General features: G+C 33.4%; 2 protein-coding genes across 3 annotated transcripts; one reads left to right on the forward strand and one right to left on the reverse strand.

The window, feature by feature from the left end:
• Window positions 1-2,185: 2,185 nt before the first annotated feature.
• Window positions 2,186-7,578, forward strand: LOC112035462 (chaperone protein dnaJ 10). Its single transcript, XM_065781094.1, has 10 exons — window positions 2,186-2,401; window positions 2,877-2,936; window positions 3,058-3,140; window positions 3,639-3,792; window positions 4,279-4,408; window positions 5,627-5,785; window positions 5,897-6,075; window positions 6,237-6,317; window positions 6,725-6,862; window positions 6,975-7,578. Exons 1-10 carry the CDS (start codon window positions 2,315-2,317, stop codon window positions 7,053-7,055), a joined length of 1,152 nt encoding a protein of 383 aa, XP_065637166.1. The 5' UTR covers window positions 2,186-2,314; the 3' UTR covers window positions 7,056-7,578.
• Window positions 7,579-9,140: 1,562 nt separating this feature from the next.
• LOC112035395 (F-box protein SKP2B) lies at window positions 9,141-14,668 on the reverse strand. Of its 2 annotated transcripts, none has more exons than XM_024068227.2 (5): window positions 14,505-14,668; window positions 13,439-13,771; window positions 10,995-11,346; window positions 10,768-10,909; window positions 9,141-9,751 (listed from the first exon to the last, which is right to left on the reverse strand). In XM_024068227.2, the coding sequence occupies exons 2-5, from the start codon at window positions 13,696-13,698 to the stop codon at window positions 9,381-9,383; spliced, it is 1,125 nt and encodes a 374-aa protein (XP_023923995.1). In that variant the 5' UTR covers window positions 13,699-13,771; window positions 14,505-14,668; the 3' UTR covers window positions 9,141-9,380. The 2 variants fall into 2 exon arrangements, with proteins under 2 accessions (XP_023923995.1, XP_065637189.1); XM_065781117.1 differs by lacking the exon at window positions 14,505-14,668 and adding an exon at window positions 14,353-14,450.
• Window positions 14,669-14,938: the final 270 nt, after the last annotated feature.

Genomic DNA, 14,938 nt, shown 5'->3' on the forward strand with positions numbered 1-14,938 from the left:
TGAAACCTTAGATTTAATATGTTACTTTTGAGCCTATAGAGGTTTATTGTCACACCTCTAAACTATGTTTAAATTATAATTTCTAAAAAAGCATTATCATAAGCTCCACCATTGTGACAGTTAAAAAAAAGTGTTTCCTCCCGCGAAAAAGCAGTTTCAGGTAATAGTTTATTAGTTTTGAGAACTGGAAAGACTAGTGAGGCTCGTGGGGTTCAAAAACTTAGCACCCTCTCTTTCTTTATAATATATATATATATATATATATATATATTTAAACCATTCCTCTTGCTTTTTGAGAGGCAAAAGTATTATTAAAATTTTGTATTAATGACTTTGCTCTCATCTCTTTTGCAATGGATAATAACTAACTCACTCAATCTTACTGTGACATAATCGATTGGCATAAGATTACTTATATTTTTTAGTCAATTTATCATCTCAGAATTCCTTTGGGGCTGCATCACTGGATTTTGTTGTCGTTGCGGCACGGCCAATAGGATACAATGGTAATGGCGAATCCTTCACTAGGTTTGTCCTTGAGGATTTTGGAAGGAATGAATTGATTAAAACTGAGCTTGAGTTGGTTCGATTTAAGTTGGCAGATCAACTAGAAGCCAGATCAAACTTCTTATGTGCTTTGGTGTAATTTATTAATATAGAATATGTTGCTGTTTTTTTTTTTAAAAAAAAAAAGACAAAATTTGGCTACAAATTTGATGGTAGCTTAAAGTTACAACTTCTTTTAAAAAAAATTAATATGACTACATATTTTAAATATCTAAACGTTACATTGTATATTTTTAATGTTCTTAACACACGTCCCTCTTAACACATGTCAAATTTTGTGTCAATTAAATGTTATTTATTATATGATTCATAAACTTAGTTTTTATGTATAATTTTAGAGTACAAAAACTTGCAATTTAAAAAATTTATTAATAAAATGACTATTTTATTTTTTATTTTTTAGAAATTTTGCAAGTATGGAGGATATAAGAAGAAAATGTAATCCAATGGTGGATTTGTCAAAATCCAATAAAAAGATATTGAGTGAAATTATAGCCTAAATACTACAACTAAATTTGTAGCCAAATTTTATCCATTAAAAAATGTCATCCCATTACCATATTAGGCATTTAAGTAATGAAACTAACAAAAGTTGACAATGAGACGAACAACACTTAATTTTAAAACTATAAGAATTAATAAAGATCATTTTAAATTTTAGAGATTAGAAACACTCATTATGTAAATTTCAAGGATCAACAATATAATTTAACCTAGAAATTAATAATCACAATCACAAACTGACACCCCAATCTTCAGCCACACTACATTTTAATTCGACATAATCCACATATCCTACTAAAAACAGGGTGGGCACATAATCAAGCCCAACAAAAATATCCCATAGACCCCACCTCAAAAAAGCCCACATTAAAATAAAAACCACATGATACACCAAAAAAAGTAACCCCACATGGATCCCCCCACCAATAATATAGAAGCCCAAACCCAGCTCACCAACATCACCTTTGTTTTTTTTTTTTTTAGTGAAGCTTTAGAAAACCAACATCAACCTTGGAAAGCAATTTGCAAAATATATAGAAAATCACATTTTAAAATCTTAAATTAATTTAAGGATGTAACAAAATGAAATCTTATAGTTCAAAAATTACCATTTAAATATAAGAAATGTTCAAAAATTACAATATTTTTACAATTAATCCTAGGTGGTAAGTTGTTGCTATTTATTACTGAAGTCTCAAAATATAACAAATTAAATCATACAGTTTCACAAGGAACAAATAAAACTTGAGTTTCTTTTTTATATTATATTTTTTTATAATTTTAATCAAACCTTTTTTTTTAGTGGAAAATTAAAATCAAACCTTAATCCATCTAAGTGGAATGATATTGTGTTTGAGCTTTAATATGAATAAAGAGTTTAAATTTTTATAAGGTTTAATTTATTACTTCTTGAAACCTTAGATTTAATATGTTACTTTTGAGCCTATAGAGGTTTATTGTCACACCTCTAAATTATGTTTAAATTATAATTTCTAAAAAAGCATTATCATAAGCTCCACCATTGTGACAGTTAAAAAAAAGTGTTTCCTCCCGCGAAAAAGCAGTTTCAGGTAATAGTTTATTAGTTTTGAGAACTGGAAAGACTAGTGAGGCTCGTGGGGTTCAAAAACTTAGCACCCTCTCTTTCTTTTTCTTCATATTCTCTCTGTTTTTATAATCTTTATTGCATTCTAGCTAGAAGCTCAACGAGTCCAAGAATACAGGAGACTAGGATACAGAATTAATGGTTAAGGAAAGCGAGTACTATGATGTTCTTGGAGTTAGTCCCTCTGCTTCAGAGGAGCAAATTCGCAAGGCTTATTATCTCAAGGTCTGGATTGCATCCCATTCTTGTGCTGTGTTGTGTTATGTGTGTGCCACTACTCACTAGGACATATATATATAATGTTTGATTGATTCTCTCATGTTATCAGAGTTTTCAAGTTGCCTTATCAATTTGGTTTCTAATAATTCACATGCCATATTTCGTATCAAAGAAATGAAGTGATGTGTTTCAATTGATTTTATTTGACATATTTCACTATGTTCTTTGTTATATTTGTAAAGCTAGATCCTAGATCACCCTGCTAGATCTTCATGGATTATTAAATGGGGTTGTCTTATTTCATCTGTTATAGATTTTTCTTTGATTGGTCATACATACCTACATGTCTTATGAAATAATCATGTAAATTTTGGAATTAGACTTTCTTGAAAATAGTTTCATTATTGGCGTTTCATTTAGTAGTTTTTCCCCCCTGCCTCTGAGATCATATAGTGAGTAAGAGCTGCTAATTCTGGTACAGGCAAGGCAAGTTCATCCGGATAAAAATCCAAATGACCCTCAGGCTGCTGAGAGATTTCAGGTAAGTCCATTGCTGTTTACTAATTTTTTCCTGTAAACAAAATTCAAGTAAAGTCAGCTCATTGCATTACTCTTGATGTTTTCTTTTATCATAGTCCTTAATCTACATTTTATGATTGCAGGTATTAGGTGAGGCTTATCAAGTTTTGAGTGATCCAGTGCAAAGAGATACTTATGATCAAAATGGAAAAAATTGCATATCTAGGTAATCCTTTTATGCTTGTGCTCATGGAGCTATTGTGAGTTGTCCTATTAATGCTATGTTGAGTTTCATATTACTATCAAAAAACAATAAGGACTCTATTAGCAGAAAAATATTTGATTTTCATTAACATTTCTTCTTCTTTAGTTTTATGGAATGAATTTTTTGACACAAATTTTAGCTTCATTTCTGTAATGTTTATTTCATAATGTACTGCATACCAGAGTCCAGACCAAACAACTCATCCTGCTAGATGTAGCCGTCAAACAAAGCATAGAATTGTCATAATAATCGTCAAACAAAACAAAGCATAGAATTGTCAAACAAAGCATAGAACAAGGTCCTAGTTCATTTATTTGTCTCTAGCTACTGAGTTCTATGAGACACAAACTTAACACTCAAAAGATACGTGGAAGTATCATTAAGAATTCTTTTCTGCACAATGCTCTTCCTCGAACATTTTACCCTACACTCCTAATAATCTTTTGTTTTCCATTCCAGAGAAGCCATGCTTGACCCCATGGCTGTCTTTGCTCTACTCTTTGGAAGTGAGTTATTTGAGGACTACATAGGACATCTAGCTGTGGCATCAATGGCTTCTTCTGAATTAGCGGGTGAGAGTGACAATCCTGAGAAAATGCACGATAAATTGAAGGCAAGTTCAGTTAATCCAAAATCTGTTGTGTTCTGCCAGCATTCGAATTAACAGTCTATTTAGCATATTCCTCCATATTGGTTATCCAAACTCAAAATGAAGTTGTAGCAAGATGTTTTATCTGAATATTTTTGAAATTTTCACATTGTTCACAGATAAATGTCATTCAATGTCTTATGTATGGTTGCTCTGGTGGTTAGAATTCTGAAACAAAAAATTATATATAATCAAAAGCGTTAGCTGGCTGCAACCATCTGCTAAATTACCTCCTGATATGACCTGTATATCCTTTGGCCTTCTTCAACTCTCATGAGTTACAGCCAGATGTAGCTTTAACTTACACATTGCTTAACTTATCATCCTATTGGATGCTACTGTTATTTACGTTTTTTAGTACACCAAAAAATAATCAAATCATATTTTGTTTCTATAATGCATTTCTCTGGCCTTACTGGCAACTTCTTGGTGTGCAACTACATAATGTAGGCTATCCAGAAAGAAAGAGAAGAAAAGCTAGCAAGATCACTGAAAAGCTTTCTTAATCAATACGCTCAAGGAGACAAAGAGGGATTCTTATGGCTTGCAGAATCTGAAGCCAGACGGCTTTCTGGGGCAGGTTAGTTAAGCTTCCTCCTGCCTCTTCTAATTTCATTTTATGCATTCAAACATAATCTTGATAGTGACAGGGTTATGTGTTTTGCCTATATATTATGCGGTTTACTATGTTAGTTATTTGGTTCCTAAACTGTACAAGGAATCTCTGACTCCAAAATTTAATGACCAGTATTGAACGATAGACTAATTAATGTTGTCCATTACTCTACAATCTTGACAAAATTAAAATTGAAAGTCACATTTGCTCTCAATTTTAGTAGCTATTTCTACTTTATCTATTATGATTTTGTCTTAGTTGTTTTGTTTATTAGAATACTTTCAAACCTTGCTTTAGTTGTTTATGATATAGAGACAGTATGTTGTTGATTTAGAGAAAATGAATAATGTTGTATTTCAGGATTTATTTTTCCTTTTTTGTTTCTCTTGCTTGGTAATATTTACCCCAAACAAGAGCTTACATAGTATAGACATGTTTTTCAGGTAGTTTTGATAATCTTTATTGAATTCTTTCTTTTTCAATAATCTTGATAATCTTTAATCTAAATAATGATAATGTTGTCTTTCAGTATTTCCTTAAAAAGTTACTAAAATTGTTCGGGCTTGGCCAAGTGTGAGAGTTGACAATTGATGAGAGAAAATAGAAAGTATGGATAAGGAAAATGGGAATATGACATTCTTTATTGAAAGATAATCAGTCTCAACTCCTAATAAAAATATTTTTTGGAACTTAGATTCACCTTGGTTCCTAAAATATTTTGGTTCAACATCTATGTATAACTAGGTAATTTTTCTTATGTTTTTTTTTTTTTGTGATAAAATATTCTCCTCAATTATACCTCTGTCTTGAGATTCACTTGAAGCAAAAGACTACTTTCGTATAGACAAAGTCTAGATGATGTTTCATTCCAAGGCTGAATATCACCCATAATTTATGCCTCCACTACAGAAACATATTGTCTGGGATGAGAATCCTACGCAAGCTTAATGAAAGGTGGATTCTCTATCAATTTAGAGAACCCAATAGTCTGCAGTGTATGAATTGATTATAGGCAACTATTAGTCATTAAGAACCCTCTAGTTATCTTTCTACTTCACAGATAAATGTATTAATGTCTGTAATTACATTCTACAATTTTATTGACAGTATATTAATGCATGAGCCTGCCATTGGTGCACATACATGATGTTGCTAAACGATTTCGATTGTCTTCTTATGCAGCTTCTGGAGTTAACATATTAAACACTATTGGCCACATATATTCTAGACAAGCAGCACAAGAGCTTGGAAAGAAAGCCATTTATCTAGGAGTCCCATTTTTGGCAGAGTGGGTTCGGAATAAAGGACATTTCTGGAAGTCACAGATAACTGCAGCAAAAGGTATGTTAATATGAGCCCTGCTCCCCCTCTTCTATCTCTCTTCCCAAAACCACATTTCTGCTTGGAACTTTTGAGCCTTTGCTACTAATTGCATTAAGAAAATATATTCAGGTGCTTTTCAGTTACTGCAACTTCAAGAAGACATCCGCCACCAATTTAAAATGGATGGTATTCCTCCTGAAAATGATGTTGAATCACATGTACGCTTGAATAAAGACACACTGATGAATTCATTATGGAAATTGAATGTAGTAGATATTGAAGTAACCCTAATACATGTGTGCCAAATGGTGAGTTTCTCTGTTTCTTCCAATCAACTAACACTTGTTCATGTTGCACTTCTGTTCTTTCCTGCTAAGTTAGAGCAATTCATGAAATATTAACTGCTTGAAGAAATAGTACAAATCTCAATTACTTAAGGTCCTTTATATGAATTTAAATTTCATTGCAGGTGCTAAGGGAAAATCATGTTAAGAAGGAAGAACTTAAAGCTCGTGCTAAGGCTTTGAAACTTCTTGGGAATATATTTCAGGTGAAATGATTATTACAATTTTCCAAAGAACCTTGTGTTTGTATTTTTTTGTGAAATAATTTCATAAATTGCATTTGCCTTATTTATTTTTTAATGTTTTGAGTATATTAATTTTTCAATGTTTATACTGCCTTCATTGGACAAGCTGTAAATCATTCATGGGATGAATGTTCATCCATTTGATATAATGAGATTATGAGAATGTAAAATGACTCGCATACAGTCATAACGAATGATAAGATGATGCTCACATAGTAATAAGCTAAAATCTTGGATTGAAATAAGTTAATGAACAACTTGGTCCTTGAAAGGAAAAGGGGGAAAAAAAAAAGCGGCTACAATCATGATGATGTTGCTGAAAAGATGTTTTCTGGTTACTGTCTATTAATTGATGGTGCTTTCGGCAGGGAAAGCATGTACAAAGTGGAGGCACATCAAAGAAGAAAGATGCTGCTGACACTGATGATGATGGAAGCAGTTCTGATTCCAGTTCTGAGGATGATTCACCGAGAGCACTTTCGTATCGAACCCCCCAACTTACTCAGGCATGTTAGAAAATTTTTGTAGACTAAAAAATCTCATTCCAACAGAGTGATTAATTTATTATATTAGATAAATGACATATATCATTATTGGTTCATTTTTCTTATCTGACAGGGTATTGGTAGACTATTTAGATGCCTTTGTAACCCAGCATTTGATGTGGATGATGAAGAAATTGTCTACAAAAGCAAATGATGAATCATGACATGTAATTAGGGTCCACAAATGAATTTGAGTGCATGTCAATAAGTGTTGAGATTTCTCTCCTATCAAGTCATGAATATACCGAAAGGGCTTGTTGTCGATTAGAGGGTTTTGTTCCATTGGAGACAGTGGTGTAAGCCTTGAATTTGAGTTGTGTGATTATGTATTTAAATAGGAGCGCATCATTGACACCATTTTGATAAGCTCTGATTTTAAAGTGGCTTAAGTGCATCAATGTAGAAGTGACTGTGTCTATTACAAAATTAACAGTATTATGATAATGGGATACATTCCTATTTAGTCTTGTTCATCTTTTGTTAGGCAAACAATGGAAAGAGAAAGCTTTGATTGCATGTTCCCACCTTTGAAATTCTAACATTGCTGCAACCAAATAATGCAACAAGATGCATCAGTAGCTGCACTACTAACAGTCACTTTAAGCTGTCTAATCAATGGATATCTTAGAAGTTCAAGATTTCTCACACAATAAAATTACATATTGATTGACCATGCAAAACTAGATACGACCAGAAAATGCACCTGAGTGGGAGATTCTTGATGTCAAAAGCGATTTATGGACTGGGCCAAATCTGATGAACCTCGGAATAACGTTATTACTAAACAGAACTTATTCAATATCATGTTTTTTTATTCAGCTTTATGAGATTCCCAAACCAAAGTTCTACAAAACTGATTACTGGAATTCAGCTTCTCCGAGCACCCTTGTTACCTCTTTGGCTCTTATAAACATGGCTGACCAATTATATAGTGACTATGTTTACAGAGCTAGACCAGAGCAAAACTAACAATAAGTAAGTGATATAACCAGCTCTTCTCCTTAGTTCAGTTATTTTAGCATTTTTATGTCCACCTCATTTGTGCTTCTCTCATATTTATCTCTAGATTAAGTTAGATGAAATTGTATAATTCTTGCCTTCGACAATGCTCAAACTAGTTCAAATCCTTTTGACAAATGATGCCAAAGTGGCTTGCTAAAGTAATAACTTTTATTTTATGATCTCATTGATGGAGAATTTAATGGTCAATATTAATAGAACATTAGAACTGATGCATCAACAAACAATAGTATAACAGTATGTTAGCTTTTTCTGTAAGCAATTGAATACCTTTTTGACTGTTAAGCTGATGTGTTCTCTTAAACTCTCTCTCTCTCTCTCTCTCTCGGATGCTTCGGTCTTCCTTTTGTCATATATCATCTCCTTATCAGCCTCACAATTAAATTCTGGGTGTAGAACTTCCAGGTCCCCATTCGTTTCACTTTCTTTCATGTACGTCCTGCTGCTTACCCCCAATGTATCTGTAAATTTCAAATTGAAGATATCTATGTTTTTCTTCGTAAATAAGGTTTTGTTTACTTCATTTTTAAATTATGTTTCACTTCCAAAGTTGGATAGTAGCTCAGTTTTGGTCACAAAATCAATAAACTTATTTTTACTTTTTAGAATGCCTTTTACTTGAAAAAAAAAAAAAAAAAACCATAGATTTCTTATACCTAAATTTCTGGAAAATTATACTTAAAATTTTAATCCAGTGACAACTTTTTAGTTCCAATTACAAACTCAATTGTTCATTAAAGTGCATTGCTCGGATCAAATGCTAGAGAATTATTAAATTACAAATCTACTATCTGGGAAAGCTACTATTCTTTATCTGATTCCCATCAGCCTCCATTTGAAGTCCAATAAGTTGGATATTATGGTCAAACTGCCTGACCAATCTAGATTGCCAATACCATAATCGATTCTTTTTTTTTTTCTTTTTCTTTTTTGTAGTTAAGTAATTTGAAAAAGGTGATAAGAGTGAATTAGGGTGAATTAGGCGCTAAGAAACAAAGAAAATTTCCCCTATTTGCACCTTAAAATAAAGATCTATTCAAAACAAATGCAGGACTACACAATGAAGGCCTTGATGTATGCTCCAAACCCATCCCCAAAGCAATACTCTAACTTGCAAGGTAGGTACTAACTTCCAACTCCTGCTTTGGCAATGTGGGACATTTAGTAACAAGATAAATATTCCTAACATTAGTACCATAGGGTCCATAACCAACAGAACTTTTAAGGTTCAACAACAAATTTACCTTCCCAAAGTCCAAACGCTGCAGAATTCACATACATAAAAAGCGTAAACATAGAGTTTAAAGCATTTTTCATTGTCACTAGGTTAACAAGAAACGGCTGCACATTTGCAACCAAAGTTTTCTAAAATTTAATACATACATACATACAAGGGGGATATACTCTTCTTTGGGCCCTTCATGACAGCTCCCATAGACTTCTTATCTCAAACCTTTGTTCAATGAGCTGGGTGAAGAAAAGTGGTGGCTGTGCGGTGTGCTTGGACTGCACAGGCACAATGCACAGACATCAAGTTCAAACAGCCACTCATGATAAGTGAGTGCCTTCCTGAGCAAGTGTGAAGAGACGGAAATGAATCGCAAACTGCCTGAACAGCGGGGGGAGTGAGTGCTGTGCACTGGCTGATGTTAAGCGTTCTAAGCCCTTCCTCCTCATTCATTCCTTTCACGGGTTCCCACATTGTAGTCTTGTTATTCACTCGGCTGTGGGCCAATGAGTACATAGCTCTGTCTGTAATGTTCTGACAGTAGTATAAGCCAAGGGATATCAGATGATGGCATCTATTTGCAAGAGCAATCACACTATCGTCTGCAATTATAAGTATTGAATGGGTCAACATTTTTACAATCATGACAATCCGAGTATAGGTTACCACTACTATTATTAACTTAAAGGCATAAAAACTCTTAAAAAATGCATAATTTCTCACTAATCCAAGTATAGGTTACCATTACTATTATTAACTTAAAGGCATAAAAACTCTTAAAACATGCATAATTTCTCACTAATCAATAGTTGTGAGGAAGATTAATATACTACCATTTACATGTTGGATTGTTCATAAATTTCATACAAATACTAAATCATTAACATTCTTCCATTATTTCAAATAAAAACAGGTAAACATAAAACATCTTAAAAGGCTTTAACATGCACCAGAGTTGGTCTTGATTTTTTACTTCCCAACTATGACCTTCAAATCTCCAAACCATTTAGATGAAAGAGTTTCATTGATTGCCAGCATACATAAACTCAGAATGCAAATTCTGCCTTGTGAGAATTCAGAAGCAAGGGCAGAGAGTACTACAGATCAGGAAGAGGAGTAGAGCTATAGAGATAATGAGATTTGAAGAACATAGTGATCATGCAATTAGTTGGCCTATTACGCATTGAAAAATCTACAATGGGTTAGCAATGACAACTGGTAGTTGGAACTGATGAAACAGACAATGTGTGAATCGAAATTGAAGGGTTCCACCTTATTAGTTTTGGTATACTAAGACAGACCTATATTCAAGTGACTTGGTTTCCAGGCAGCTGCAGATAGAGAGAATCAACCAGGTGATAATAAACCAGTTATAATGGGAACATCCTCAAGAATAAAGATATTAAAAATCCTCAGAAATGGACTTGACCTTCAGAAGGAACCATGAGGCAAATAGTATTGAGATGATACTGATACACCGGGATAGAAGACTAAAAAATTGGTGAAATTTGAGCACCAGAACCAACTATTATACCTGTATATTTATTCTCTCAGCTTACAAATGATAATCTTTGACATTTCAAAAATCTTCATTTAGTTACCCATAGATATGAAATACCTGTTATTAGGACACAGCCACACAAATCGACACATCTGAGATCAGGGCATCCGTATGCTAAGCTCATCACTCCCACGTCACTTACATTCTCACACCATCCAAGATTTAAAGTCTGCAACTGACTGCAGTAAAGTCCAATAGCCTGCATATAATTTAGTAAACTTGATAGAATTATCTCACTTCTTATGCCTTAAATTACAAACAATGAATTAGTAACTCATTTATACCTGCAATGCACTGTCAGTTGGAGCTCTTACACATCCACAAAGATTTAATGATTTTAACTTTCTGCAAAACCTAACTAGATATGCAAGAGCATCGTCACTAAATGCTGAACACCCACTGATGTTGAGTTTCGTAAGGTTAGGGCAACCATGAGCCAGGGCATATAGTGAGCGGTCACGAAGCTTGAAGCTTTTGCTGAGGTCCAGGATCTGCAGATCATGACAGCAATTTGCAATAGTTTCAACAGCATTATCCTCAAGCTGTGGTTTTTGTTCTTGGCGCAGTGTCAAAGACTGCAATTTCGTGAACTTTGGAACAAGAGATAGGACCAAGTTATTCATGTTCTTACTGCACCTGAAAAAACAGTTCAAGGCAACCAGTAGGCAAGGTAATCCAGGGAAATCATACTACTTAGTTCATGAAATTAAAGACCAAAATGTCTTGATATAATCATTAACGATTGTTTATGTATTATATTATAAATGGAAACTAAAAGAACCATATATCTCAGTTATCTCACTTCAGACAATTGAAAAGGAAAAGTAAATATATGATCGAGTAAACTCATCTAGTGTAAACTATATTAAGAAGGTTCAATTATTTAAAGCATCAAAAGTTCATATATTTTTTCTCCCCTTGCTAACAATCTTGAAACTCATGAAGGAAAGAAATTGTAAAATTCTCAAGACAGCAAATTAATTTAGATCTGAAGAAAGAACCAATGACAGGACTTCATACATTCTTCACATGTGTCTTCCACATGCACCTTTACATCTGAACACATGCATGTTCATCATTATAGAGGAAGACGTGAAGGTAAAATGCAATTGATCCTACATGTACCCAGATTATCCCAAATAATACAGAAAAGGAAAGACAATGGAAATTAATATATAGTTAACACACGTAATCTTTTCGAGTACAATAGGATTCTACTCAAAATGCACATAAATCCCAAGTGATAGTTCAAAGGTTGCACAACCATACAATTAATAAACACCAGACCCTACTACAAATTCAGGTTTCCATCTCAGTTCATGAAATTCACCCCTTATGATTCAGCAGAAACAAGGAAATTTGTACAGTAACAGCAGTTGAAATGGAAACACGATCAATCCAGTCATCATTCACAATATATTAGTATCAATTTAAATAAATGCATAACCATATTTGTGCACAGGTAAAGCATGCCCTACAATGGGCTGCATAGAAGGGTATCTCAGAGCATTAGAAAACTTGAAAATTAGCATTCCCAAAGTTTCATAACTCAAAAGAAAGAAAAAACAAACTTATCAGTTTCAAGAAGTCATTCACGTCTCTAAAGTAGACTGCTTTAGCAAGTGCAAGTTGGTGAAGAAAATGGGGAACAATCTTCTCCATGGGGTTTTAAGGGGCAAAGTTAAAAGTGGTATATAATTGAGTTTTGGGGTGGGGGTGGAGGGGGAGGAAGAAGAAGAAAGAAAAAGATTACCAACTCCAAAGAAGCAAGACTTGGCCTGTTCCATTGTCTCCAACGTGATCAAGCAATGTAATAAAGTGATCTTTATCACTTCAAAAACAAATTTTTAGAACTTTAAAAGCTATTTCCTACTTTGAGATGCCCATCACTTAGAAAATTCTCTCACTTTGTAAGGATGAAATAATAATACTCATCACAGGAACTCATTGCATCAAAGCAGTCAAAAAAGCATATAGTGACAAGAGAAATGCATCTCAATGTAATGGCTTTAATCTTAAAAGCCATAAATTCCCCATGTAGCATAAGATACCTATAGAATTGCAAACACCCGTGTAACACATTATAAGACCGAAAAAAGAAGAATAATAATATACGAATTTAAGCGAAGTGCAGAGCTATAAGACTTTACACACTTAAAAGCTAATGAATCCACAACAGAACTGCGCAGCACTGAGTTCTTATAGATATCATATCCTTCTCTATTCTCTCCCCCCTTTAAGGGCACCTGGTTAAATCCATAAAGAATTAAAAGAAGAAAATATAAAAAAGTCAAATTTAAAAAGGGGAAATACTCACTCACATAATAGCAATAATTTTTTTATATTTATTTTTAAGTCTAAGCAAGTCTTCAGCTTCTTCAAAGCAACACTGACACCTTTTTACAATTAATCATACAGAACCAATTCCAAACATTTGAACAAAAGTTTTGTAATGAAATTAGCTAACACTAAAATCCTATCAAAATCTCTTCTAACTTGAAAGCCAACACAATAAACCATAGAAATCCACACAGTCTATACATGGCATACAACAACAACAACAACAACCAAGTCTTAATCCCAAAATTTTTGGGGTCCGCTATTGATCCTTAACAGACTAGTCAGGATCGATCACATGTATGAATGCCATATAAAGCCCAGGGAAAAAGAAATAATCACAAACACTTTTAAGTTAGACATAGTGAGGGTAAGCAAAACAAAGATATACCATATGAGAGACAGATGGGTAAGGCCCAGGAAAATAGCATCTCTCCAGCCACGACACACTCCAATTGCCACAAACACCGTCTGATCATCCACAAGAGATAAAATTTGCAACAAGAGCTCCATAGGAATATCCTTCCACTCATTGATAACCCCACCTTCCATTTTCACTCCTCCTTTACCAAAACCACTTCCTCCAAGCATCATAAGCTTCTCAAAGCACAAGTTCAAGTCCTCAGTCTTCAAGTTGTCTTTACCCACCATTTCACTCACATAAAAGCTGATGCACCACTTTTCACTCCAACCTCTATAAGTAGTACTGCAAAATTCCTCGGTCCTGTCACCAAATAGAAGAGAGCAACGGATAAGTCTCACATATACAAAGCAAAAAAAAAAAAAAAAAAAAAAAAACGTATACAAATTTCAAGACCTTAAATTCTGCAAGAGGAATTAAAAATATGTATATATCGTAAACCGACAAGAAACTAGGAAAACCAACACAAACCCATGTGTGATGTGTCATCACCATAAGAATTTGGCAGAGTTGTAACTGACAGAAAGTAAAAGAATTCAATTTACAACCAAACACCTGGCAATCCACTAGCCTATACACAAACAAGCATATTGCTAAAGACCCTTTATTTTTTTTCTTCTTGAAACTCACCATTTTACCTGCTAAAGTTATCTAAAACAGAGAAAATTAATGGCAAACAGAGAAGAAAATGTTGAAAAGCAATGAATTTGAAAGCCAAAGAGCCCTCTTTTACACAAAAAGAAAGATACCCATTTCTCAAAACTCAGAAATAATCCCGAATTCGTTCAAGTTAAGCTCAATTTTAGACAGAAATGATCATCAACAAAACATTAAAACAAAAACAAAAACAAAAACTTTTTTCATATAGAAAATATATAGTTCACCTCTTCAGGGCTGACAAGCAAACCAAAAAATTCTAAACAAAATAAATAACCAAACAACTTGATTAAAAATAGAAAAAACAACAACAATAACAGAAATTTACAACAACAAAAGGAACAATCTGCCAAAGAAAAATTGGGGTTTGATTATATACCTGTGTTAAAGTGACAAGGTGAGCTAAAGTTTTGAACTTTTACTCAGTTTTTGTTTTGATGGTGTGTGGTATTTTGTGATGGTCAAGTACTAGAGAAAAAGAAACGATTGGTTCTCTCTATTATATATACACTTTCTTCATTTTAATTTTTCAAGACTGTCTGTGAGAGAAGAAGAGGAAAAAAAATATTAATAAATAAATAAAAAAGAGAGAAGAAAAAATGGAGGGAGACTGAAGAGTGTGCCGTGATGGTAGGATTAGCGACGTGTATGGTGCCACGTGGCTGTAATTTAGTGACCCTCCGTGAAGTTGGACCCACTTAAAGTGGCCTTTGATTTTGATAAGAATTTAGGAAAATTTTATAATTTCTTTTTTTTTTGGTTGATAGACTCAAGAACTAAAAATTTATCAACTTAATTAATGGAAAAAATGTT

The sequence above is a fragment of the Quercus suber genome, unplaced genomic scaffold (assembly GCF_002906115.3).
Source record: "Quercus suber isolate HL8 unplaced genomic scaffold, Cork oak 2.0 scaffold_257, whole genome shotgun sequence".
Lineage (NCBI taxonomy): Eukaryota > Viridiplantae > Streptophyta > Magnoliopsida > Fagales > Fagaceae > Quercus > Quercus suber.

What these genes read in the sequence shown, in the direction of transcription:
- LOC112035395 (XM_024068227.2), bottom strand. Translation starts at nt 13,698, where the DNA reads ATGGTGGGTAAAGACAACTTGAAGACTGAGGACTTGAACTTGTGCTTT. An exon ending in ACCCATCTGTCTCTCATATG is followed by an intron (nt 11,347 to 13,438) that starts GTATATCTTTGT and finishes CTGTTTTTTCAG; the next exon opens with GTGCAGTAAGAACATGAATA. An exon ending in CAACTGACAGTGCATTGCAG is followed by an intron (nt 10,910 to 10,994) that starts GTATAAATGAGT and finishes AATTATATGCAG; the next exon opens with GCTATTGGACTTTACTGCAG.
- LOC112035462 (XM_065781094.1), top strand. Translation starts at nt 2,315, where the DNA reads ATGGTTAAGGAAAGCGAGTACTATGATGTTCTTGGAGTTAGTCCCTCT. An exon ending in AGGCTGCTGAGAGATTTCAG is followed by an intron (nt 2,937 to 3,057) that starts GTAAGTCCATTG and finishes TTATGATTGCAG; the next exon opens with GTATTAGGTGAGGCTTATCA. An exon ending in ACAGATAACTGCAGCAAAAG is followed by an intron (nt 5,786 to 5,896) that starts GTATGTTAATAT and finishes AAATATATTCAG; the next exon opens with GTGCTTTTCAGTTACTGCAA.